General features: G+C 47.3%; 3 protein-coding genes and 1 pseudogene across 5 annotated transcripts; 1 reads left to right on the top strand and 3 right to left on the bottom strand.

Moving 5' to 3' along the window:
* Positions 1-9,029: 9,029 nt before the first annotated feature.
* Positions 9,030-9,584, bottom strand: LOC141021644 (uncharacterized). The gene has a single exon (XM_073497494.1). It carries the CDS (start codon positions 9,582-9,584, stop codon positions 9,030-9,032), a length of 555 nt encoding a protein of 184 aa, XP_073353595.1.
* A 2,831-nt stretch (positions 9,585-12,415) lies between these two features.
* LOC109761575 (uncharacterized) lies at positions 12,416-13,295 on the bottom strand (annotated as a pseudogene).
* Positions 13,296-18,041: 4,746 nt separating this feature from the next.
* Positions 18,042-22,403, bottom strand: LOC109761567 (cyclin-H1-1). 3 transcript variants are annotated; one of them, XR_002232554.4, is made up of 15 exons: positions 22,034-22,403; positions 21,835-21,885; positions 21,668-21,740; positions 21,328-21,446; positions 21,176-21,249; positions 20,785-20,905; positions 20,637-20,705; positions 20,494-20,526; positions 19,585-19,662; positions 19,362-19,420; positions 19,156-19,240; positions 18,811-18,905; positions 18,658-18,720; positions 18,509-18,568; positions 18,164-18,406 (listed from the first exon to the last, which is right to left on the bottom strand). XR_002232554.4 is itself a non-coding variant. In XM_020320383.4 (14 exons), exons 1-14 carry the CDS (start codon positions 22,091-22,093, stop codon positions 18,559-18,561), a joined length of 990 nt encoding a protein of 329 aa, XP_020175972.1. In that variant the 5' UTR covers positions 22,094-22,403; the 3' UTR covers positions 18,042-18,558. The 3 variants fall into 3 exon arrangements, 2 of the variants coding, with proteins under 2 accessions (XP_020175972.1, XP_040242493.1); XM_020320383.4 differs by having other exon boundaries at positions 18,042-18,568; XM_040386559.3 differs by having other exon boundaries at positions 18,242-18,562.
* Positions 22,404-22,479: 76 nt separating this feature from the next.
* LOC109761569 (uncharacterized) lies at positions 22,480-25,150 on the top strand. The gene is made up of 4 exons (XM_020320384.4): positions 22,480-22,755; positions 22,835-23,006; positions 23,669-23,785; positions 24,792-25,150. Exons 1-4 carry the CDS (start codon positions 22,646-22,648, stop codon positions 24,921-24,923), a joined length of 531 nt encoding a protein of 176 aa, XP_020175973.1. The 5' UTR covers positions 22,480-22,645; the 3' UTR covers positions 24,924-25,150.
* The last annotated feature ends 391 nt before the right edge of the window (positions 25,151-25,541 follow it).

Below are 25,541 nucleotides of genomic sequence, written 5' to 3'. Positions count from 1 at the left end.
TACGTTATTCCCTTTGTCATCAGTATGTTACTTGCCCGAGATTCGATCGTCGGTATCTTCATACCTAGTTCAATCTCATTACCGGCAAATCTCTTTACTCGTTCCGTAATACATCATCCTACAACTAACTCATTAGTCACTTTGCTTGCAAGGCTTCTTATTATGTGCATTACCGAGAGGGCCCAAAGATACCTCTCCGATACTCGGAGTGACAAATCCTAATCTCGATCTATGCCAACTCAACAAACACCTTCGGAGATACCAATAGAGCATCTTTATAATCACCCAGTTACGTTGTGACGTTTGATAGCACACAAGGCATTCCTCCGGTATTCGGGAGTTGCATAATCTCATAGTCGAAGGAATATGTATTTGACATGAAGAAAGCAATAGCAATAAAACTGAACGATCATAAACTTTGTCCATAGCTTTCTATACGTGCTACGCCACCTTATTTTTTGGTAAGTCCCATGTAATTTCGAATACCAGACCATAGGATGTTTTAGAGTCTGTGTGTATGGGGGAAAATGACATAGGTTGTGATTTAGTCCCACCTCGCAAGGATGGGAGGGGTGGGAATGGGGACGGACCTAGGGTTGCATCATTGTCCAGGTTAAATACTCAGATTTGGTCCCTTGAGCAGCACGCCGAAAAGGCGACATGAATGCCAAAAATGCATCTAATCTCCAAGGTGGATTTTGGTAATTCATGTGAACACATTCGAAGAACTAATTGCATTTCAAGTATATTCAGAAAAGTTCTTCATAGGAACAACATTGAAAAGGAAGGTGACCCCTAAAATGCTTAAAGACAGGTGTTGGTCGAGCCATGGGATTCTTCATTTTCATTTTAGTGATCCAAGATCATATTGAGTCAATAGGCATGCCGATAATATCAAAAGGGGATAGGATGTGACAATGAGCTCTTTCTTCATGTTCTTAAAGATCAAACTCTAAAAAACTTCTCAAATTCCTGCAAGAATTTCCACTATACCTACCTATTCAAGTTCACCTTGGTGCCACTAAAGCACTCTCTCTCGGAGTCACTGAGCCAGCCAAATATAGTCATTGCTCTAAACCCTAGTTCTATCAGAGCCTCCAACATTCTGTTTGGAGTCACCAAAGCAACGTGGCAAACCTTCTATCATCACGTCATTCCGAGTGAAACCATTTGGAACTTCCGAAGCGATTATAGAGAGTGTGCCAAGTGCTACTCACCTCGAAGCCACCGATCAAAACGTTTGAGATCTACCAATGCAATCTAAAGTTGGCAGTTATGTTCAACTCCAAGCCACCGAGAAAAACCAGTCGAAGCCTCCGAGATGTACGAAAAGGTGTGTAACGATTACATTTTTTGTCTAGCCTGCATATACCCCCACCTATCTCTCCAGCAAAACCGGCCGAACGGGTCGTGCTTAGCTAGGCTAGCCTGGTAGTACGTCTGGCACAACACAGCCCAGGCACAACACCACACGGACTAAATGGGTCGTGCCTGGCATGTGGCACGCCAGGGGCCGTGATTGGGCATGGAGGCTGGGCCACGGGTCGGCACGACCGACCCATTTTTAGGATTTGTTTTGTATATATGGCCTGAAGAACAGCCCAATAGGCCAAATCTGGCCCAAAAACAGCCTAACAGGTCGGTGGCCTAGCAAGTCTGGCGTGCCGTCGTATCGGCCCGTATAGCACTTGGCCCATGCCTGGGCTGGAGGGTGCCGCACGCGGGCCGGCACGTCACGGCACGTTTAGTAAACATGCCCCCGCGGTTCGTGTCGTGCCAAACATGATCACGACGGGTCGGGCCGTGTCGTGTCGTGCCGGTCCGTTTGGCCACTGCCCACCAATTCAATTCAAAGCAAACTCCACTCCTATCATTTGTTCTAAGAGATAACCAAGCCAACTCGTGCTGATTTCAAAGCACAATCCACTCCAACCATCCAATCACTGATCCTTTCGAGATCTAATCCCCTCTTTGCTTTCCACTCCAACATTCTCCAAATCCATAGCCAAATCTTGAGTACCTGGTGCCCCTCCGCTTGTATCGTAGTCTCGTCCCCTTGTAGCGCCGACGACATCGCCTTACAACACAACCTACGTGCCTTTTGCAACACCGCCGGCGCGAGACCAACATAGAGTAGTGGAGCACAATCGGAAAAGAGGAGAAAAGAGAAAGGCGGGCGAGAGGATAACACAGGGACCGAGCGAGCGAGAGGATAAGGTTGTGTGGAAGATTCTTGTTCCTCCCGTCTCACGTCTCGTGTTCAATCAAAATTGATCCAATAGTTCTGCGCCCGGCTACTGCAAGAGCACTATAAACAGGCTGAAAGCGAGGCTTTTTCCTAAAAAAACCCAAATGGGCAGATCCAAACCATCATAGTCATCAAATCACGGGATCTAGTGGTTCAAAACGCTTCAATGTTGATCAAACACGTTTATAGTACCCTAATTGCCCACCTGCCACTGGTTATAAATACGTTTAGATTCAACGCCATCCCATGAAATCTGTCACACAATTAATACTCAACCAAATATCAACGTGCTGAATATCCAACCTAACATCAACAATTCAACATGCATTAATATCTTATTGAATATTAACGTCCATTGCACATATAAGAACTGCCAGGCGTAGATGTAATGCACATCTGTTTTTTTCCTCCTTCTGGAACCATTATTCTGCCTCCAATTTTTTTGAGCCCCAACAATAAAAGTTACTACAAAATAATAGAAACATTATACTCTTACCTCTAGCACTCACATAAAATCGTCAAAATCATGGAACTTGCAGATTAGTTGATACCAGATGTTCGTGGTTCGAATTTTATATACATTTAGGGTCGCATAAATCCCAAAATAGATGATACTCTCTCCGTTCCATAATATAAAAGTGTTTTTTACACTAGTGCTCCTACTACCCAGGCTCGGTTGCTATTACATAGTACTATTTGACGTCTGGTTACTCGATCACTCTAATTTTGGATGCTTGTTAACATTTTGCCATGTTATTTGTGATGCTGCCGTGCACTATTTGTGTGAGAGATATGCAGGGGTATCTTCTATATCTAAATAGCTAGCCCCCACTAACTATTTCTCTCAACATGCAAGCATGTCACATCATCGCACAACATGCATGAGAAAAGATCCACCCGGCCTATCATATATCATATGTCTCTCAACATGCAAACATGCCACTTCATCAGACTATCCACAATGGGAGTAACATAGATAGTAACATCACACATATCTAGATAAAATAGATGATGTGACAAGCAATAAATGAAGAAAGAGAGAAAAATGGTAACATAGCTAGTTACTAGTAATATGAGTAACATCACACATATCAAGGCAAGATGAGTCTATAGCCTAATAAATAAAGTGTTGCATGTTACCACACATATGTTACTCCCCACTATAGAGGTAGTAACATAGACTAGTAACATATGCATGTTACTAGTCTATGTTACTACCCATGTGGCTAGTCTCATGGCATGCATGAAGAAAAGATTCATCTCAACATGCAAACATAAATGAGAATATTCATACTGTTATGCTATATATATTTAGTACTTTTTTACATCAAACATAATAAATTGTATGTATTTTTAATTTTATTTTTTATATTATTACTTCAAATATTCATGTTTCATACAACGAATCACATTGAAATATGTTGAGGATATTCCCGCAACAACGTGCGGGTTATCATGTAGTTTATCAATAACGCATCAGCTGTGTGGCAACGCTACATAATGAGTAAGTAGGCCAAAAACATTATCATCACTTGTCCACCAATGTTCAGGAGAGAACTGAATTCACATCTTAAAATGCTTGAGAAAGGCACCAGTGCAAAACAAGGTTTGTGCTACAACTACCAAAAGCTGATTTGTCGGTAAAGCAGGGCAAAGCTTCAGCTACTGAAAAGTATAGCAAGAAGAAAAGCGCGACAAGGTGTTGGAACAACAAATCTCTCCAGATCTTCACGCATCCTTGTTAGGAGGCCGGGAAATTGAAATTCGTGCACTAGCTTCTTCGACCATTTGACGCCTACAAAAATGGAACAGAAGTACAAAAGGAGATGTCAGATGATTGATTATGCTTACACCAATGTAATCAAATATAAACATGTGCAAAGTATAGCAAAATCTGCAATAATTTCAGTCCAGTTAGCACAATTCACTGCTAGCATAATATCAATTACCTTGTTTCTTCTAGCATAATCATTTAGCTTGCTCCGATAGAAGTACTACTCCTAGCAGACTGTGAGGTCTCTCAACAAGACAGATTTCAGGAAATTATCTTTGCACAAGTTCTTGAGAGATCTATCTAGCAATATTTGTGCCAACAATAGCACACCTTAAAAGAGTACCCCAAAAAACTTGCACATGATAACAACACTAGCATAACGCCCGTGTGTTGCTACGGAATCACAAGATTGATTAAGTTGTATTGAATCAGTAGCACTAGCACTAGCATAACAATCAATGCCCGTGCAACACTGCGGAGAAGAAACTCAATCAAACAGCTAACACTACGCTTGTGTAACTGCCGCATCGATGGGAGCACCCCTACATGATATGATTTTTTTAAATAGAAGGGTCTGGTAGGTTCTAGATTGATGGAAGAGATTGGGGGAATGAACTCACCACCACCAATAACAACAAATCTACAGTAATTTATATGGTACTAGAGAATGTTGGCCCAGATCACGATGCTGCCGAGTACCTTCCGACAATATACGTGTACGAGCTTGTCCGATTAGCTTCCGAGTCGCCGGACGACGGAGACGCAATACGCACGTACTAGCTAAGCTAGCAAGCAGGCAGCCTGGTGGATGCTTTGGATGTCTAGCTAGCTTAGCACAAGAAACAAGCACAGGAGACACGCTTGAGTTGATCGCAAAAGGCTCGTGTCGAGCCTTTGGATTTTTATTGCTTTGTTTGATCTGATGTTACAACGTAGGGGTACACGAGTATTTATATTAGCTGCGAGCCTATTACAAAACCGAGTCGGTGACTGCTCCTAGTCCATACCGGACATGACTTCTACTACGTGGTTGATTCCAACAATCACACCCCCCCCCAATGACAATGTCCTCACTTCACAGCTTGGACGCCGATCCTTCCCCGCATCTCCGTGAACTTCTGTCGTCCCAAAGATTTGGTCAGGATATCTGCAAGCTGATCGTCGGTGCAAATGTAGTTGACTTCAATCTTGCCTTCTTCCACGCAATCCCGTATGTAGTGATACCTTATATCAATGTGCTTACTTCTATCATGATGCACTGGATTCTTACATAGAGCAAGCATGGACTTGTTGTCAACGTAGAGCACCACTCCTTCCGGTTCCTTGTCAGTGAGGTCACCGAGTAGCCTTTCTAGCCACACACCTTGACCTGCCGCGGTTGCAGCTGCAATATACTCCGCTTCACAGGATAATAATGCGACCACCTTCTGCTTTTGTGATAGCCAACTCACTATGCTTCTTCCCAAGAAATATGCCTCTCCTGCCAAGTCGCTATCACTGTAGCCAAGTAGCTCCACCATCTCCTTCCGCTTCTCTCTCAAATAGACACAACCGAAGTTAGTTGTCCCTTTGATGTACCTAAGTATTTGTTTCACAGCTGCCCAATGTTCTGTCGTGGGTGCTTCCATAAAGCGACTCACTACGCCAACAGAATATGCCAAGTCTGGTCGTGTATTCACAAGATACCTTAGGCTTCCAACCACACTTCTATACTCCGTTGCATCAACCGCGGGTGTTTGGCTTTTCTTGCTAAGTTTAAGTCGAGGCTCCATTGGAACATGACTTGGATTGCAGTCCTCCATGCTACAGCTTTCAAGAATCTTCTTTGCATATGCCTCCTGGCATAGTGTGATTCCCTCCGGCTTTTGATGTACCTCGATCCCGAGATAGTAAGTCAAGAGCCCTAGATCACTCATCTTGAAAAGCTCCTTCATTTGTAGCTTGAATCTAGCAATCTCCTCCTCATCTGCTCCAGTTATCAAGAGATCATCAACATAGATGCCCACTAGGAGACGATCCTTGCCTTTACCTCGCTTGTACATAGCATGTTCCAGTGGACTTTTCTCAAAACCAAGAGAAACTAGTGTACGATCAAGCTTGATGCTCCACGCCCGAGGAGCTTGGCATAGCCCGTACAATGCCTTGTGTAGTTTCAACACCTTGTGCTCCTCTCCTTTTTTGATGTAACCCGGTGGTTGCTTCACATATACTTCTTCTTTCAACTCCCCGTTCAAAAAAGCGGATTTTACATCCATGTGATGTAGCTTCCAAGATTCTTGAGCCGCGAGAGCTATAACTAGCCTCACCGATTCCATCCTTGTGACAGGAGCGAACACTTCCTCGAAGTCTACACCTTGCTCTTGCACGTATCCTTTGGCTACGAGCCTTGCCTTATACTTCACCAAGTTTCCTTCGGCATCTTTCTTGACTTTGTACACCCACTTGAGCCCTATGATTTTATGGTCGTTGGGTGGATCCACGAGCTCCCATGTTTTGTTGTCTTGGATCGATCCCAACTCCTCATCCATAGCACGACGCCAACACTCCTCCGTGTTTGCATCTTCAAATTTCGTCGGTTCCTCGACGCTAAGCAGACACCGCCGTCCTCTTCCTTTAATTTTCACGGGATTTACTTTTGGAAGCACTTCCTTTGGATATAAATCCACCACTGGTCGAAGACGTACTGGTGTCGGCGGACGTTCCCTTGTCTCCTGTACAGTCGAAGACGAGGAATCATCATATGAAGTTGCCACACTTCCGTTTTCAGGCGATTGGAGCACCCTTGGGCTGGCTACACGTCCACCGGGTGAACCACGTGAGATTGGTGTACGTACAGGAGAACCAACAATCCCATGCACGTGGCCTTCTGGCCCTCTTGACGCAACGTGAGGGCTACGTCCTGGGCTGACTTCTCTGGACTCTGACTCGAGTCCATCTTCAGGTCCATCAGTTGGGCAACTGGATGGGCCGCTCCCCTCTGACACGTTCTTTTGGCCAGCTGAGCGAGCGCTACCAGGGGCGTTGCGTGCGTTGCTGCCTGGCGTGCCGTACGCAGCTTCGTGCGCGTCGGCCGCCACTGCTTCTGGCGCGTGCCTCGCGCCATCGTTTTCTGCCGCGTCGCTCGCGATGCTTGAAGTCTTCGGTTGATCACCAATGTCTGCATGCTCGTAATCATCGTAAACAACGTTGAAAATTTCATCGGAAGACGGGTATACCGGCTCGGTGGAGTTCCAATTCCATGACCTCGCTTCTTCAAAGACCACGTCACGCGTCACAACCACCTTATTGGTCGAGGGGTTGCACGCACGGTATGCCTTTGTTCCCTTTTCATAGCCAACCAACACCATTGGAGTACTCCGATCCGCCAATTTGCTAGTATGCCCGGTCACTGTCTTCACATGCGCCACGCACCCGAAAGTGCGAAGATGATCAACCGTGGGCTTTGTGTCCGTACCATGCTTCGTACGGCGTCATCCCAACCACACTCTTGGTTGGAGCCCGGTTCAGCAAATAAACGGCCGTATTGACCGCCTCACCCCAAAACTTGCCCGGCATGCCTTTACTCTTCAGCATGCTTCGTGCCATCGCTACCACAGTCTGATTCCTCCGTTCCACAACACCGTTTTGCTGCGGTGAATATGGCGCCGTAAAAAACCTCTTGATCCCTTGAGCTTCGCAAAATTCCGTGAATGCACGAGACTTGAACTCACCCCCCCCCCCCCCGATTGGTACGGAGGGCCTTCAGCTTGGCTTCAGATTCTACTTCAGCCGCCATCTTTATTATCCTGAAGGCTTGCAAAGCTTGGTCCTTTGTCTTCAACAACACGATCCACATGAATCTGCTGAAGTCGTCGACGACGAGCAAGAAGTATCTATTTCCGGCAGGGGTAGCCGGTGTAATCGGTCCGCACAAGTCTCCGTGGACCAACTCAAGAGCTTTACTCACTCTAAAGTTTCCCTCTCTTGGGAACGGGGCTCGCCTTTGTTTCCCAATGAGACAACCGTCGCACACTTGGTCAACATGATTGATGCACGGTAGACCACGTACCATCTCCTTTTGTCCAAGTTGCCGAAGAGCCTGGAAATTTATATGACCGTAGCGCGCGTGCCACTTCCATGCCGAATCGTCCATGCTTGACAAGAGACATACTAGATCCACACGATCTAAGTTGAGGACGTAAAGCCTGTTGTGACCTCTGCACCTTCATAATTAGCATCCTCTGACGGTCATACCCCCATAGATAGCCATCTTCGAGCACAATCTTGCAACCACGCTCCTCGAGCTGACCAAGACTTATGATGCTGCTCTTTAGCTTGGGAATATAGTACACATCCGTGAGTACCTTGTGACCGCCGTTCTTCAACTCAAACAGGACAGTACCTCGCCCTGCGATGTCAACGGTCCGTCCGTCGCCGAACCGAACCGTGCCTCCCACCGAAACACTGAGCTCAGAAAACTGGTCCTTGTCGCCAGTCATGTGGTTGCTAGCGCCCGTGTCGAGGTACCACACGTGCCTCGACGTGTTCATCCTCTTCTTATCGTGAAGATAAACTGCCTCCTCTATGAGCGTGACAACCTCTGTAGCCGGCGCCTTTGGAGCTGGACTGTCCTTGTCCATTAGCTCGCATACTTCGACCATGAGCATCATGTCTCCATCATCGCTTCCTTTGGCCAGGAGAGCTTTCTCCTTCGGTGGTTTCTTGCACTCCGACTTGAAGTGCCCCATGATGCCACAGTTGTGACACTTGATCTTGCGCTTGTCAAACTTCTTCTTCGGAGCGCCGTCGCCGGCGTTCTTCTTACTTTGTTCTTTTGGCGCACGATCTTGGCGAGTGTTGCTGCTAGAGCCCTCGCCTCCTCTCCTTGAGTCCAGCGCCAGCCACTGAGCCCGTGTGAGCATGACATTCTCATCGTTCCTCCCATCCCCGAGACTGTACCACATACGCTCGTCGTGAGCCTTGTAGCGTCCGACGAGATTGTCGATGGAGAGTCTCGAGATCGACGCACTACTCGATCGCCGTGACAATTTGCAGGTACCGGGGAGGGGCTGCGCGCAAGAACCGCCGGACAACCGAGGTCTCCGTGAGGTTTTCACCAAGCGCGCGGATCTGATTGACGAGAGTAGCCACCCGTGAAGCGAACGCATCCACGGACTCATTGTCGCCCATGACCAAAGTCTCATAGTTCCTTAGGAGAGTTTGGAGATTGGCTTGCTTGACGCGGGTGTGTCCCTCGAACATGAGCTTCAAGGTATCCCACGCTTCCTTCGCCGTTTCTTTGGCGATCAGGTGTTGGAGGACATCCATCGGCATCACCGAGTAAATCGCCGACGCCGCCTGCCGATCCTTCCGGTGCTCGGCTCCCTCCTTCTTGAGCGCGTTGCCTCCTGGGTCGACCGCGTCCCATAGCTCGTTGGCGCGGAGACCACACTCCATGAGGGCCTTCCAGACCCCGAAGTTCTCGCGATCAAATCGTGGGTACGACAAACTCGCCGGAGCAGCAAATACTTTAGCCGCACCGGAGTATTCTGCCAGTTGCTTGTTCTTATCGTCGTCCGCCATGATCCTCCGTTACTAGAAGACCAACCTTGCTCTAGATACTAATTGTTGGCCCAGATCACGATGCTGCCGAGTACCTTCCGACAATATACGTGTACGAGCTTGTCCGATTAGCTTCCGAGTCGCCGGACGACGGAGACGCAATACGCACGTACTAGCTAAGCTAGCAAGCAGGCAGCCTGGTGGATGCTTTGGATGTCTAGCTAGCTTAGCACAAGAAACAAGCACAGGAGACACGCTTGAGTTGATCGCAAAAGGCTCGTGTCGAGCCTTTGGATTTTTATTGCTTTGTTTGATCTGATGTTACAACGTAGGGGTACACGAGTATTTATATTAGCTGCTAGCCTATTACAAAACCGAGTCGGTGACTGCTCCTAGTCCATACCGGACAGGACTTCTACTACGTGGTTGATTCCAACAGAGAAGATACACTGCAGCAAGTATTTTTCAGGCACTAATTTGACAATATATTAGACAAATTACATACAAATCTGTAAAATTCCTCTGACATAGAAGTGGATAAACAGCTGATTGGTGCCACAGGAGCAATCTCATAGAGTTGTTTGCGAATTGGAAGATAATAACTGATAGAGTTAATCAAGGCCGCCACACAATAGTAGTATGTTAACAGAGGAATAAGTGGTGAGCAAAATTTACCCAGTGACGGAACTTTTTGTTGACTTTCCAAAGGAGCCATCCACGCTTCATTTGTTCCTTTTCAGAATAAAATAGCCCTTTATTCCTACAGGGGCACAATGAGCACATATTAGCTTGAAAAAACGCATGCTACCTGTGCATCCTCCGCTTCTTTGGAACGGCCCCCGCGTCGTCCGGACGGACGGCACGGGCGGCGCCCCCGATCTCCTCCACCGGCCGCCTCCTCTGTGCTTCTTCCCTTGCCGCCGCCGGATGACGCCGTCGGGCAAAGCCCGCGGCGGTGGGACGTTGTCTTTCTTTTCCGAATCTTCCCTTCTAGCCCGACGGCGACGACTAACTGCCCAAGGCGCTCCTCACCGGCGGCTGGTTGATTCGAGCAGTGTTCATGATGGTTAGCCACATCATCCCATGCCTTGTGAGATGGACTGCATCTCCTCCCGTCCGTGCGTGTGATTTGATTGCAGCGGAAAACGGATCTGAGGCGGACTGCATCGGCTCCATGTCCATGCGTGCTCCTGCTGGACGGCGAACCTTCCACCTCTTGCCACGGTGGCTCAATCATGGGCCTCTGGTGCTGAGGGTGCCTCCTTTACATCGCTGGCTGGCGCACATTAGAGAGCATGTCCGCCATATGTGCTCACTACGGCGCACTGCTAGCCCAGTCAGCTCGGCAATGGGCATTGTCTTCACAGCGACGGCGACGGTTGCCAAAAGGCTCGACCGTGGTTGTGACGCTTGGAGCGCGTGGGCGGTTGCATGGATCCTGGATGGCCTGTGGAGCTCGTGGCCAAGATCGCGGCGCGATCCCGGCGTGGACAGCGGCGTTCGGTCACATTCTGGCGACGCGCGTGCCTCCAGCCGCGGTCGTCCATTGTGATGGAGGTGAGGGGCATGATGCCATCTGCGGATGCCTACAGATGTTCCTTGTCTGGTACCCTTGTGTGGCGTTTCCTGAGATCTTCGGCGCTGTGCACGGTTCACCATGACGAGGTACAAGCGGCGGCGCCACCACATCGCACTATCCGCCTCGTCAGCAGGGATCTAAGGGAGGTGGGCATGTCATTATGGAGCGAAGGCCAGAGGTTCTACGCACTCATATTGTGTGAAACTTCTTGGTAATGGCGGTGATGTATGAAGAAGACTGGATGGGCTAGATCGGAAGAAGTTTGCGTGTCGGACGATTGGAGCTTAGCAGCAGTAATCTCGGCGAGTGGGCGGCGACACTGGCAGACTTTGTTCTTGGTGGTCTCAGTTCCGGGGTGAAAGCCCTAGGTCTTGTACCTGGCAATGGTGGCCTCATAGTCGTTTCCTTGTTGAAGGCATTGTTTGGAGATTGGACCTTCTTCAGGGTGAAAACCCAGGATCTGACTAGGATGGTCGGACGGTGTTTGTGCACTATAACCTTCCTGAAGGCGTCGTTTTTGGAGAATCTTTTTCGGAGTCTAGGTGTTGCCACCATTGATGGTGCTCTTGTTGTTGCGAGTCTCTCTTTGTTTTGACGAGGCTTTCGTTTTTTCTTTTTTTCTTTTTTTTGCTGTGTGCATCCATCATGTCTAGACTTGCTCTGTACATGATGTTGTTGCAGAGGCCGGGTGTAATTGATATCATCTTGATATTAATATATTCCCTTTATAAAAAAATGATGACGGGAGAATAATGTCGAGAAAAACAAAGTAAGGAACATACGTACCAAACACTGCGAAGGAGGCAGGTAATGATATGGTGGATGAGGCTACGAGGACCCGGGTCATAGCCTCTGAGGGCGCATTCGTCGACTGCTTGAGACCAAGTGCCGCTCCTGAGGTGGTACTGAGCAAATTCGCGAGACTTTATCTTTCTGTAGACGATCGAGTCGGCCATGATGGTAGGCAATGCCTTAGAGGAGACATAGAGAGTTCTTTCATCGATGAAGAGGGCATGATCTCCAATGCTCGTCACCGGGATAAACCTTCCCAACATAATGTCCACAAGTTTGTAAACTAGAATGTGAGAAAAGGAAAGGTCGGTATGGCCGACAACCAAGATCTCCGAGTCACATTCTACCAGGTAGGCAGGGTATGAGAGAATGTCTGCCGGGCATGTGGCGATCAACTTAGGTAATGCCGGCTGCCGAGAACCCAATTCCCCTGCCTCATCCTGCAGGGGTGGAGGATCTATCTGGAGAAACTGCGTGGCACCTATTTGCTTGCACACCAAATATAGCTTGCCACGGAATGAGAAGGGTTCGATACAAGGTGGAACTGCCCAGCTTGCCATGGTCCACTGCCGATCCTGGGAGGTAGCAAAGGCCAATTGTCGTAGACGGTGAAACAAAAGCATGACGGTGCAAACTCCAGAACTGAATGAGGCAGCAGCACATATGCCGTATCTGATGTAGTACCAGATATCCTGCTCAGGTAGTCTGTCAAGATTCCTCTCCAGCTGCGTGTGGAGGGTGGACAGCGGCGGGAGCTCGGCGATGTCGCCGGTGAAAGGGTGGAGGAGACGGACGGCGGTGTCTTCGTCCCTCTGGAGGAGGAGCAGGCCGTCGACGGAGTCCAGGGCGCAGTGGTTCTTGAACAGCGGGATCTTGGCGCGGACGAAGGCCCCGTGTCGAGGTTCAGGAAGCGGACGCGCCCGCCGAGCTTGGTGTGGCCGGGGTGGATGCCGTGGCCCTCCGGCAGCATCATCCAGCGGCGCGGGTGGAAGCGCGGGTCGCCGACGCCGCGGCCCCGCGGGCAGACGGTGTCGGATCGCCAGCTTGTGCAGACGGCGCGGAGACGGACGTAGTCCATCACGTCGACGGCCAGAACGCGCCATGATACCAGGCGAAGCAGGTCCCCGGGCAGCGACGGCCAAAGGGGCGAGGATGCGCCCGTGCTGGCGCCAGGAGTTGCCGCCGCGGAGCGGCGGCGGCGTTTCCTTGCAGTCGGCGTTTCATGAAACCTTGATGACATCCTGCGTCTTGCGTCCTCAAGTTCTCACATTTCATTAAATTAAAGAGATCTGATTGACAAATTAAGAGATCCTCAAATTTTAGATCTGATTGACAAATTAAGAGATCCGCAAATTTATATACTGGATATTACACCGGTCAGTCCGTAGGGTGTTTCTCTAGGTTGCAGTCAGTAAGTATAGAATTTTTGTTTCCTGTATTATTTCACGCATTTTGGCAAAGGAAATGATTCCCATCAACCGACCGATCTCGTGCGAACGTCCGCCACCTCCGTGTCCATTGGATGGCTCTTAATCAGACGGTTAGGAGCCAACTCCTCCGTGTTCACGTTCTGCAACTGGTCCATCGTTTCATAAAGGGGTTATGGAACTAGGCCCTTGTTGCAAATCGACCATGGGTTAGATCCTGCAGTGGTTGGGACTATGGAGGGTGTCGGCGGCCGGGACTAGGGAGGGCAGCGGTGCAGGCCTACCGGGTGACCCGGGCAGACCCCCGCGGCGGCGATGATGGTAGGATCTCCGCCGGCGGTGGCCGGCCTCTATACGGATCCAGAGATCCCTTTTTCCATGTTCCTGTAAGCCGGTGTAAGTGGTAGGTGGTGGCAGTGATGGTTGTGGTGCTCCCCGGCGACGATGATTTGTGCTCCCCGGTGTGCTTCTGAAACAGCGAGAGCGGCGGCGTTATTGCTCTGTTGAGGTTGGCGACGCCCTCGACGCTAGCAACGACACCGGTGTTTATGCACATTTTTCAGTTTTAAATTTGGATTTCCTCCACTTAAATTTGAAATTTACCCAGCCTTTTGAGTACTAGGTTCTCCCCCTTATCCTAACAGATCGGTACCCAGACCATATCCTTGGGCAGCTCGGATGTACTATCTTTTCGTTCAGATCACATCATCTCAAGCACGGAATCTTATTAGTGGATCAGAAGACTATGATGACCCGTAGATCTTCAGATGTTGATTTGCAGAGCAGGGCCGGAATGCGAGGATTGCTTTCTTCGAAAAGTATCATATCTTCTTTCCCTATGGAGAAAGCAGAAACCAGAAACGTGTGGAGGTTCGATCTCTCACCCAAAGCAATTGAGGCTGGTGGAATCTTCCCCTATAGACTCTGAAAAAGCAGTGTGTACCTTTCCCCTATAGACCCCGAAAAAGCATCGTGTACCTTTCCCTGCAACATTACATATGTTGCAAAAGTTCTCCCACCACATCACCATTGTTGCAAAAAAAGTGAAGACAAGAAGAAAAAAATCTGCAACACCACCTATGTTGCAAAAAAAATCTGCAACACAATCTATGTTACAAAAAAAAAATACAACATAACCTCTATTGTAAATGTTTCTGTAACAAGACCTCTATTGCAAAGTAAAGTAAGACGTTGGGCCACTTGATTGAGTCAAAAAGATCCGTCGGCCGACGCGTCGGAGCCCCCTTTTGGCAATGTGCGTTCAGTGGAAAACAACAAAGGTGCCCATAAGGTAGGATGTGCATGTGTGCCTTCACGGGTGAGTGTGTGTACATGCATGTGAAATAAAAAAACACAACAAGTCATGTTTTTTTTAAGAAAATGCCATCATGGCGGTTTATATTTCATGTGAAAACAATGACACATCGTATGTCAATACATCAAGCATTAAATCCGGAGGCTCTGATTTCCACACGATAGTTCGAGGGACCTCCAAATTCCTAACCAACAAATCTGCTGCCATATTAGCTTCCCTAGGGCAATGAGAAAAAATTAAAGAAATAAAATTACGAGCTAAGAAAGAGCATTCTTCATAAATTGTTGCTGCCGGTCCAAGCGAATTTCCTTCGTTTTGCATGATTTCAATGACTTCCATGCAATCGCCTTCTACGTATATCTTGTTGCATCCAATTTCACTTGCGAGGAGAAGTCCATCTCTTAAGCCTCGTGCTTCCGCCGTGGCCGCTTCTTCAACAAAAGGGATGTTGTTGCAAGATGCCGCCACAAAGAAACCGGAGTGGTCTTGAAGTATAGCACCTGTAGCGCCAGTGCCACTGTCAATGTCGAAACCAGCGTCCACATTCAGCATGATTGTGCCCTCTGGTGGTTTCTCCAGCCATGTCTCCTAATTCTGCTGTGCTTGAACTTTGCTCTTGAGCAATTTTTTGTGAGTGCCGATATTGCTTGCGCCGATCTGGTAGGCTCGTGCAGTCGCTCGCCGTGTGTATACCTGCGGCGTTCCCACCACTAAGTACCACATAGCCGTGGCAACAAGGTCATTGCGCTGAACATCATTAACCAATGGAAAATGTTGGCAGCCGGTGCGCCGGCCGAATGAAGCGTCGGTCGTGTCCACGCACGAAGCGTTATCCTCTCGTTTAGGCAGCCACGTGGCGCGGTGGCCCACCAAGCTAGTTTTCCTCCCCTTTTTTTCTCTCCGTTCTGCGCCTTATCCCCTAACTCAGCCTCCTTTTCTTCCAGCGAGCCGGTACGCCGGCGTAACCAGCGGAGACAGTGCGCCGCGTACCACTCGATTCCACCGAGCGCATTCGCCATACCCCCTCTGCCTATCTCCCCCCCCCCCCCCCCCCCAATCCTCCTCCACGCCATGGCCGTGCACCACATCCGCCTAGTCCTCCTCTCGCCGTGGTCATGGCGCCCGCCTAGATCCTCCCCGCCTGGCTGTGCTACAACCATCAACCATTCATGCTACAACCGGCCATCGGATATGCTGCATCCGGCGACGGGGAGGTCGCGGCTGCCGCCGCCGACAATGCACTTTTTTCCTACAACCGGCAATGGAAAAGCTACCAGCGGCCGACGGATTTGTTGCAACCGGTGTTGCAATTTGCCAGAACCGGCCACGTTTGCTGGAAGCGACCGTCGCAAGATTGATGAAATGCTGCGACCAGCCTGCTAATTTGCTGGAACCATTGTCACGGTTTGCTGGAACCGGCTTTTCCTCCCTTGATGGTGATCATGGTGACCGTGGTGACAACGGTGCATGCAATGCGTTTTCCCCTCTCTATTTTTTTGCTAGAACCAGTGTCTTTTTTTGCTTGAACCAGACACATTTTTTGCTACCATCACTTTTTGATTTGCTGGAACAGTCCAAATTTTGCTACCACCGTATTTTAATTTTGCTGGAAGCAGCCTTATTTTTTGCTACAACTGTCTTCTGGTTTTGCAATGGCGGTCATGCTGGAAACCGTTGGTAGCGGGAGGGCTGCTACCATTGGCGACCGTTGGTAGCGAGGCGGAGCTGCATCCATGGCAGTTGATTGAAGCTCTCTCTATCATCTGGTTGAAACCTTTTCAATGTAAGGTTGAAGCATTTTGCGCGAGCGGTTGCATCTCTCCCCTGATTCGCAGTGCCGATTGAAGCTTTTCCATATAGGGGTTGAAGCTTTTCCAGCCAGGGGTCGAAGCTTTTTTTCCAGCGTTTGCAACACAGGGGGTTTGCGACGGTTTCAATAGCGTCGACTGACTGGGTGGCCGTCGTGGTTGGCTGCAGCGAGCATCAACGGCAAGGGGCGGCGGCGGAGCTAACCCCGTCGCCATTGAGAGCTCCAACGGCAGGTGTAGCTGTTGCATAGGTCGAGGCGACGACGAAGACGACCGACGAGGATGGGGACTAGGATGGCCAGCTGGCGAGGATGGGGACTAGCGAACGAGGACGAACGGCGAGGGTCGGGACCGGCGACGAGGACGGCCACCAGAGGGGATTGGAGGCGCGGCGACGAGGACGCCGAGCGGGAGCTGCAGATCTAGCCCGAGGTAGAAGAAGGCCGGGACGGATCTTTTTTTTTTGCTGCATCCAATGGCCACGCGGGCTCGCATCCAAGGGCTGGGGCGCGACCGGCCGAAACTTTCGGCCGGCGCGCCGGCGCCTAGCATCGCCCTTAACCAATGCCTTAGTTGGATTCTTGGACAAGAGGAGGTCAACCATCACCGAGACATCCTCTCATTCCACCATGCATACCTCATTCACCACTGCTACCATACCTAGTAAACGTCACACCTTCTGTACTCGAGGGCACAAGAATAAAGCATGCCGGCCGGATGTTCTCACAATCTGAACTGCATAAGGGGCATTGAGAACTCGTAATTATATGTCTGTTCGCTAAGACTCATTGACATGAAAGAGCTCCAAGCAAAGTTTTCCACACATGAATTTTCACTTTTGAAGGCACACCGTAGTTTCTAAATGGTCCTCCAAACTGGACTAGTACTTGAGGCTTGTATCGAATTTGTCATCCTCAACTTTCGCCCGTGTTGGTGTTCTCATTCTTCATGATAGGCCGACCTCACTGTAAAATTTCCACTTCTGTTAAAATGCCAAGAAACAAAATCATCCATCAACCCCAGAGCCAAGGGGATGTGGAGGATACGTTGTGCATCAATTGGCCAAAACAGATCATTAATTAACTGTTCATCCCAAGCTCTATTATCCGCATCAATGAGTTCCGGCACGTGTTTAGTTTGCACAAAGCTAGTCTTTTATCAAAAAGAGATGTGCATGTGCGGTGATTTTTTTTGAACTATAACCACAACACTTATTTTGAACGGAGGGAGTAGCATACAGGAGTATGTGATGCATCTGAATTTGGCATTAGGAGTCTTTGGGATAAATGCGAAGGATACAAAGGGTGACTGACAATCATCAAGCCAGCCTTGTATCATTCTCCCAAGACAAAAAATAGCATATCCTTCAATGTTGTCTCCCCATGTGCCGGAGAACTAAGGGCCTGTTCGGTTCCAATAAGTCATAAGCCAGGTGACTTAAAACCAGTGACTTATAAGTCACGCCTGTTTGATTGTCACCTGACTTATAAGTCATCTGACCACACCTTCCCACCTTGTTTTTTAATGTAAAGGTGGTGGGACCCACGCAAAAGGGGGTGACTTATAAGTTTTAAGTTGGGGTAGAGCAACTTATGACTTATAAGTTGGGGTGACTTATAAGTTGGGTCTGTTTGGCAAAATAAGTCATTTTTTCATTTTTCGACTTATAAGTTGGTGACTTATTTGAAACCAAACAGGCCCTAAGTTACTCTAGTAATAATGTTTTACACCTCAAAGTTTCTCTCCCCTCGCGCCCAAGATTTAAGCCTCCCTAATAATAAAATTATTGAGTTACAAAAAGCACAGCACTCGCTGGCGCAGGACGTGCAAGGTTACAGTAAGGCGCCTCATCCGAAAACTGTCTGTCCTTAGCCAAGACTTAGGCTGGTGAGGAGATCCGCTCAGCATCACTGATCCGATGGCTGGATAAAGTCGGAATTGAAATCGCATCAATCGAAGAGCTTGAGTAGAACTTGGTTGCATGATAAAGCAGCTAACGCGCCTAGCACAGTACAAGTCCTTGCCACCAACTGCACGATTTCTTACACAGCACAGCTGTCCAGCTGCACGATTTCTAGCTGTTGCTGCGGAGAAGGATTATGCGGCATCAATTCAGATGCAAGAACTGGAAAGAACATCGTCAAACATGTGTGTTGGTGTGCAAGCTACTTACAGCTGGGCATCACTGGCAGTCCTTTTCGATTTGTGCTTTGACTTCTTTTCTTTCTTCTTGTGGCTGTAGAAGTTTTCAGATAGCAAGTATGAGTACATGATGAGGGTAACAATCATGGAGGGCATGCAGGCTTGTGGAGTTGAGAGAACTTACTCATCATGAGAGCTTGAGCTTGGATCCAAACAATGCTTCAGCTTGCGATCAGCATGCCTCATTTCTTTCGTACCAGGTAGTTGAAGCTGGCTAACCTGCATATTTACATACACAGATAATAGAGGCAACGCCAAAGGTACTGTTAAGGGCATCAATGTTCAAATACCCTCCTAAACAGTGGCATATGTTCAACCAAGAACCATCTTGGTTAATCCTTTTCTGTTAACACAAAGTGTTCATGCAGACCGGTGAAATGAAACACACAGTTCAAGAACAACTATTGGTGGGAGTTTACATGATTGTGTTATAAACTGTATCTGTGCCAAGCCAGGTGAACATTCTTACCAGGTGATTGATTGAACTGATTATCTGAATAAATTGTTCGACAGGACAATCAAAGTGTTGCCTTGAAAAAACACTTTCCAAGTATCTGTGAACAATCAATGAATTTACCAAGATCAACAATGAGTAAATGTAAGATAAAATATTGCATCATGAAACGCAGAGTTCTGACAAATTAAGGTCATAATAAACAAAGATAAGTTTACGACCTTTCAAAATCGAGGACACTGAGTGCACTGTTGGACTTGTACAGAGCAGCCAAAGCCAACTGTAAAAGTTGGAACATACTATCCAATCAGATCGCATAAGAAATTGGTTGAAACTCTGGGGTCTGAATACCCTAAGCTTGATGCTGAGGATTAAGCTTTCTTAATCGATGCACATTAACACACTAACTGAAGATTAACCATAGAATTTATAGTTTAAGACTACCTGTCCAGGAGTATAGAGAAGAGGTGCATCAGTCAACATCATTGTGTCAACCTCAGAATTCGCAGTTTGATGCAAATCCTACAATACAAACATCTGATGCATAAGCAGGGCAGTCATAAAGCTTGCATGTTTTGTTATTCATATTAGCTTTCTTTCCTTCCATGTAAGAAATAAGGTGAAAGAGCTTCTTTTACATTAAACTGGTTTTATAAATTTGGCAATGGATGCTTTAGTTATTGTTTGAGAAAGTCACACAAATTAGTTCACAATATTTATTTGCCTTATTTGCTTATGTGGCGAATTGGTGTATGATGTGTCTTACTATCTAGTAGAAAGAAGTGAAAAAAGTTAATGTTCAGCACTAGCCATAGTGTGACATTGTAAAATCGATAAGACTTGATGGTTCATGTTTTCTGTATCCTTCTGTTGATGCAATTCCAAAAGCCAATGTGGCACCAACTCAATTTTCACAACTAACATTCATGCATTATCCTATCAATGTTTTGACGGTCACCTAGGAAACCCAATGTTGTAGATAAATAGTTCATTATTTTCCTTATTCTGATATCACAGCATTTTAAACTAATGCTTAACTCAGAAGTTTATGCTGGGATCTTGGTATTATCAATTAGTAAAAACCCCAGTATTCTCAGTTAACCTTCATCTACAAGTTTAGGATTAAGCAAACCAGACTTCTATCTTGAACTCACATTATTTTCTCAGTGATTGGGACATAGAATTTGTGACTGCCATTCATAAGATACTATGGTTATGCAAGTGATTGTCGAGAAACATCGGGTAAAATATAGAAGATAATTTACGTAGACATGTCAGACAAGGCTAAAACAGTAAACATTTTATTAATTTGTTCTTGAACAGTATGGCAAAAGGGTGAAAGGAATGTATGACCTTCAACCGTTGGTGTGCACCATTACAAAAATCCTTCGTAGAACAAAAAAGAAGAATGTCATTAGCCAATGCAGCCATAGGATAAGCTAAAATACGATGGACTTATAATGCTGAATATAACGGAATGTTCACACAGAACTTACATCCATGTCATCAATAAATCCTTCGATAGAACGATATGGAGCATAAACGATCAAATCAAAATCTAAAGACTGCAAGAAAGCAAGAAATTTAGTGTCACATTCTGTTTGCTTGGAGGTGCTATAAAACTTGAATATGGAAATGGCATACTTTCAGAACAATCATCTCATTATTTAGAATAATCTGGTGGTCCTGCTGAATCCCTTTGCCAAGTTCCTCAGCAGAAACATGATTTTCTTCCACTTTGCAAGAAGCATATACACAAGTTAACCTGTCAAAATAAAATTGTTAACTTGGCCACTGGCAAATACTAGGGTCAGGAAATAACATGATAGGAATATAAGACACTAAAGACGCTCATACTTTTATCTTTGATTAGGATACACATATTCACTTTGCACAGAACTATGAAGGGTCCCATTCGTTTGCCTAGTTTTCTAGTTACATTTGAGAGGGAAGTAAACCCATAGCTGAGTATTCATAGACCAGGATTTTATGTGTTCTGAACCACGAAACTATTCAAGTTATCACCGCTGCTTACATAATATGCTTTGGGTGGTGCTCCATTACAGACCACTGTAGATAGAATCTCTTGAAATATATGATCGCTGTAGCCTGCAAAGCACAACTGACTGTCAGCACTCGATCACTAAGCTAGCAAAGGCACGGTATCTTGGAAGAGAAATGTTTTACCTGAATTTTATGGGGGAATTTGAATGCTCTGCACACTTCTTGAATCTTTTGCTCGTAAAATATCCGCATCACTTGCTCCTCTTCGCAGGATAGAGGCTTCACACTCGAGCTCCCAACAACTGAATTCAAAAGAGTGGTTTATAACACTATAATACATCTAAATGCGAGTAGTCGAACAAACTCTGCAAAAACTTACTATGAACATTCGCCAACAAAGAAACAAGCACAACTATGAAAGAACAAAACTTTTAAGTGAAATCAGTGCATAGACAGCGCTTCTGATGCTCATGGCTACTCATAGAAACATATGGGCAGCATATAAATCATCAAAGGCGTGTACCATGGTCGGGCACGGGTTCTGGGTTCGATATCGAGCCATCAACAGGGTCCACCTTCAATCGCGTCGTCCCATACTTCACAAAGAAAACGAAGGGAACACAAAATGAGCAGCCACACATAAGCTAAATAAACAAGTGAAGGAATGCAATGGCGCTGGGAGAAGCCAACTTGGGCGAGGATCTCCGCTGAACGCCGGTTCGCCGTCGTCCACTTATTCACCTGCAAAGTAGAATCGCAGGCATCAGCATACCATTAACATGTGATGTCCAGAGCATATGCTATAGTATAGGGTAGCCGTCCCAGGCCAAAGCAAACCCTGGGCACCAAGCAGGGAAGAAGAATGAATGGACCGGAGAGGGAGGGCTACCAGGTCCTGCGGCTGGAAGATCCACCGCTCCCGGTGCGTGGAGGTCTGGAAATCCGACATCTTGGCCGCTCCTCCCTCAGCTCTCAGCAGCCGAATCGAGCCCCCCTCCCCCCTGCTGGTGAACACCGCGAGATGCCCACCGCCTGATGGAAGCGGGTGTGAAGGGGATGCCGTAATACTATGGAGTCCTGCCGGTGGACGCCGAGGAGGGGCGCGGCGACGGGCGGCAGCGGCAGCGGCAGCGGCGGTCCGGCCGTCAAGGGGTTTCGGTGGCGCCGGTTGGGGAGCAGAACCCTCCCGGTCTGGTGTTATGGAGCCCGAGTGGTGCGGGCCTGACCGGCCCGGACACGGCGACGAACACGAAGAGCCCGGCTCGCTCGATTGGACCGGCCCGGTAGAGATTACCGGGACGGGATGGGCCTGGCCGTCTGGTGTTTTCACCACCATCCTCCACGCGTTTTGATCTCGTCGTCGGCATATCCTTTCTTTTTACCTGCCCCAGCCGAGCGCCGTTGAACCGGGCGACCAATCCCTCCCTGCCGCCGGCGAGCAATCTCCGCCACGGCCGCCGCAGCAGCAGCGAGGAGAGGAGGAGGGGTCCGGCCGTCCGGGATGGGCGACGAGCGCGTGAAGGCGGAGGCGCTGCAGATCCTGGGCCTGTTCCAGGTGCTCCCCCGCCTCGTCGTCTTCGACCTCGACTACACCCTGTGGCCCTTCTACTGGTACGCCCCGCTCCTCGGCCCCGATTCCGCTGGGTTCCGCCGGTGATCTGACGCTCGATTGGGCTTTTCCGTTCGCCAGCGAGTGCCGCTCGAAGAGGGAGTCGCCCAGCCTGTACCGCCACGCCAAGGGCATCATGTGCGCGCTCAAGGAGAAGGGGGTCGACATGGCCATTGCGTCGCGCTCGCCCACCTCCGACATCGCCAGGGTCTTCATTGACAAGCTCGAGCTCCAGCCCATGTTCGTCGCACAGGTAAACCTCGCCCAGCAGCTGGTTTTAGTACATCCTCGGCGCACCGGAATTCAGTCAGCTTGTTAGCAATCAGCCCAGTGATGTAAAAGTAGCTAAAATTGGGCATGTGCATGCGTGCAGAATGGTTCTTCGATGCACAAAGCATGGAGCACATTCGAAACGGATAATGTTTTCCTTCCTTTGATTTGACCATGAAAGCCTTGAGCTGAATGAGACCAGAATCAAGAATGGGCAGGCCCTTGAGAATGTTGGATGCTGATCTTGTTATTTCATCTTAAGCTTAGTACACAACGAACATGTCTCATTAAATCACAGAAAGACTCACAGAATATAGATACAAACTGCATACAGATTTAAGGTATGTTGATGAGAAAGTTGACATGCCAATATAATTTTGTTAACATCTTAACTTTAGACTTAGTACACAATAAACACCACATATAATTAATCTAGTAGAAGAGCACTGCGGAATTACTCATGCTCTTCTTTGTACAAAGTCCCAGAAAAAACATCATTTGAAATATCTCTTATGTGCGATCATCTATGACAATGCATGGTATGCACCTTTGTCTTCAACTCATAGATCCTAGTTAAGCATGTGCACATTTTTGTAACAAGAACTGGACGTATTGCTTACTCTTGGACTCTTGGTCTGTATGAAGGAAATATTCTCCAGCTGGACTCACAAGACGGAGCATTTCCAAAAGATCCACAGAAAAACTGGGGTTCCGTACAAGTCCATGCTGTTCTTTGACGACGAGGACAGGAATATTCAATCGGTAATGTCCTAATTCTTAGTGCAGTCATCTTTATCCACAAGTACTATAGATAAATGTTGAACGTCTTAATACAGAATATTCAGTATCTGGTCTACAGTGGAGTTTTATTCAACTTGCCAGGTTTTGCATTAAATTTGTGGTGCATATATATTGTTGGCTCTTAGTCTGTTGATTTAGTATTTGCTACAAGGTTCAAAGTTCTTACGCTGTCTGTTTTCAGGGGCTAGGTTATTGTGGTTTTGTCTTACCATTGCTCTTAGGCTCAGCTGCGGTTGCTGAACTGTGTTTTGTCCTGCTTATTTTATAATTTACTTTGGAAAATTAGCCAGAAAAGTAAAGTGGGTCATACAAACACTAAAATAGGGAAGAGTGGGTGGGGCAAACAGGATTGTGAGAACCCACCTCAATGCCGAACACAGCCTTAGTGTGTAGAATAAATATTTTCAGTAAGCTTTATAATTTTTTCTCATTGTTCACGGTCTAGCTGAAGCTTGTTTGGTAAACTAGATTATTGTGGTTTCATCTTGTAACTGCATGCCCCAATCTGAGTTTCTGAGTAATATACAAGAATACTTTTGTAAAAAATAAAAAAAAACATGACCCAAGGGTCAACTGCTGTTTTTCAAAATTTCAGTTTATATGGGACCTCTAGTGGAAGGTATCCTTCAAAAGAAGCCATGTGATCTAGCTTTAAGATTACATACGCATGTAAGCTGAGACTGTGTTGGTTCTTTCTTCCAAGGGAGACATCTCTCCCACACTCATGTACTGTGGTTGGTTTTCCTTGAACAATGTTTTCATTCAGTAAGACTGGTTCCTTGATTTGAACCTTTGTAGCTTAGTCCTGTGCCAGATTTTTATGCTCCTTTTATTGTTCAGTTCTAGCTAATGGTCCTTCGGTGTGATATCCAGTCTGTGATTATTATGCACGTGTAAATAGTTTTTTTACAAATCAGGAGCATGTTTTCGAGCGGCCTTAACTAATTTCTGTACCTCTTGCTTTCAGGTATCGAAAATGGGAGTTACTAGTGTTCTGGTAAACAACGGGTTGAATCTCGACATGTTTAAGTTGGGCCTCAGTAATTTTGCTACTACTGCTGCTGCACCTGAACCCGCACCTGCACCAGAGGACAAGTAACCTTATATTGTACAAGTAAAAACAGCAGACAGGGAAAACGCCCATGATTTACGGATACTTGTGAAAAATAAGCCTGTATTTCTTGTAGTTGATTGCCCTTGCTCATGGGCAGTAAAGCAAGGATGACTACTACTGAAACCATTCTGTGTGTAAGCTTGTGTTACTTGTGAAAGTGCGTTCCTTGTGAAAGGAAATGAATTTGGAACCATTTGGTTGACGATGTTAAAGATTGTTTGGCCAACTTTTGCTGAATGCTCATTAATCGTTACATTTTGAATATATCGCCTTCCTATCGTGTACGGTTAGCCCAGCGTTTAAATACAGTAGGACTTAATCGTTTTGAATCACCTTTGTCCTTCCTTAGGTTCACGCCAAGCTTCGCTTCATTTCTGTAGTCAGTATGGGAATGGGCTGGCCTGCTCCGGCCGTACGTGGTTCCTGCTGTCCCCTCTGTTCTGTTCAGGGACATGGAGTTGAGTGGCCTCATCGTTGGGCAACATGGTCCGACCTATTTTTAAGACTAGATTGCACAAAGAATAAGAGCATTTATCCAACCCCATTATTTTAACTAGCATCATTTTAGCTGTTGTGAATTTTAGTAAGCTAAGATATTTAGAA

This window comes from Aegilops tauschii, chromosome 4 (assembly GCF_002575655.3).
Source record: "Aegilops tauschii subsp. strangulata cultivar AL8/78 chromosome 4, Aet v6.0, whole genome shotgun sequence".
Lineage (NCBI taxonomy): Eukaryota > Viridiplantae > Streptophyta > Magnoliopsida > Poales > Poaceae > Aegilops > Aegilops tauschii.
The sequence above is the reverse complement of the archived record's forward strand: the minus strand, read 5'-3'. Positions and strand labels throughout refer to the sequence as shown.

Excerpts from the sequence above, each read along its gene's own strand:
- LOC141021644 (XM_073497494.1), bottom strand. The coding sequence starts at position 9,584 with ATGGCGGACGACGATAAGAACAAGCAACTGGCAGAATACTCCGGTGCG.
- LOC109761569 (XM_020320384.4), top strand. The coding sequence starts at position 22,646 with ATGGGCGACGAGCGCGTGAAGGCGGAGGCGCTGCAGATCCTGGGCCTG. Across the intron at positions 22,756-22,834 it reads ACCCTGTGGCCCTTCTACTG|CGAGTGCCGCTCGAAGAGGG; the intron begins GTACGCCCCGCT and ends TCCGTTCGCCAG. Across the intron at positions 23,007-23,668 it reads AGCCCATGTTCGTCGCACAG|GAAATATTCTCCAGCTGGAC; the intron begins GTAAACCTCGCC and ends GTCTGTATGAAG.
- LOC109761567 (XM_020320383.4), bottom strand. The coding sequence starts at position 22,093 with ATGTCGGATTTCCAGACCTCCACGCACCGGGAGCGGTGGATCTTCCAG. Across the intron at positions 19,663-20,493 it reads GTGCACACCAACGGTTGAAG|GATTTGCATCAAACTGCGAA; the intron begins GTCATACATTCC and ends TTTGTATTGTAG. Across the intron at positions 19,241-19,361 it reads AGTGTCCTCGATTTTGAAAG|ATACTTGGAAAGTGTTTTTT; the intron begins GTCGTAAACTTA and ends GATTGTTCACAG.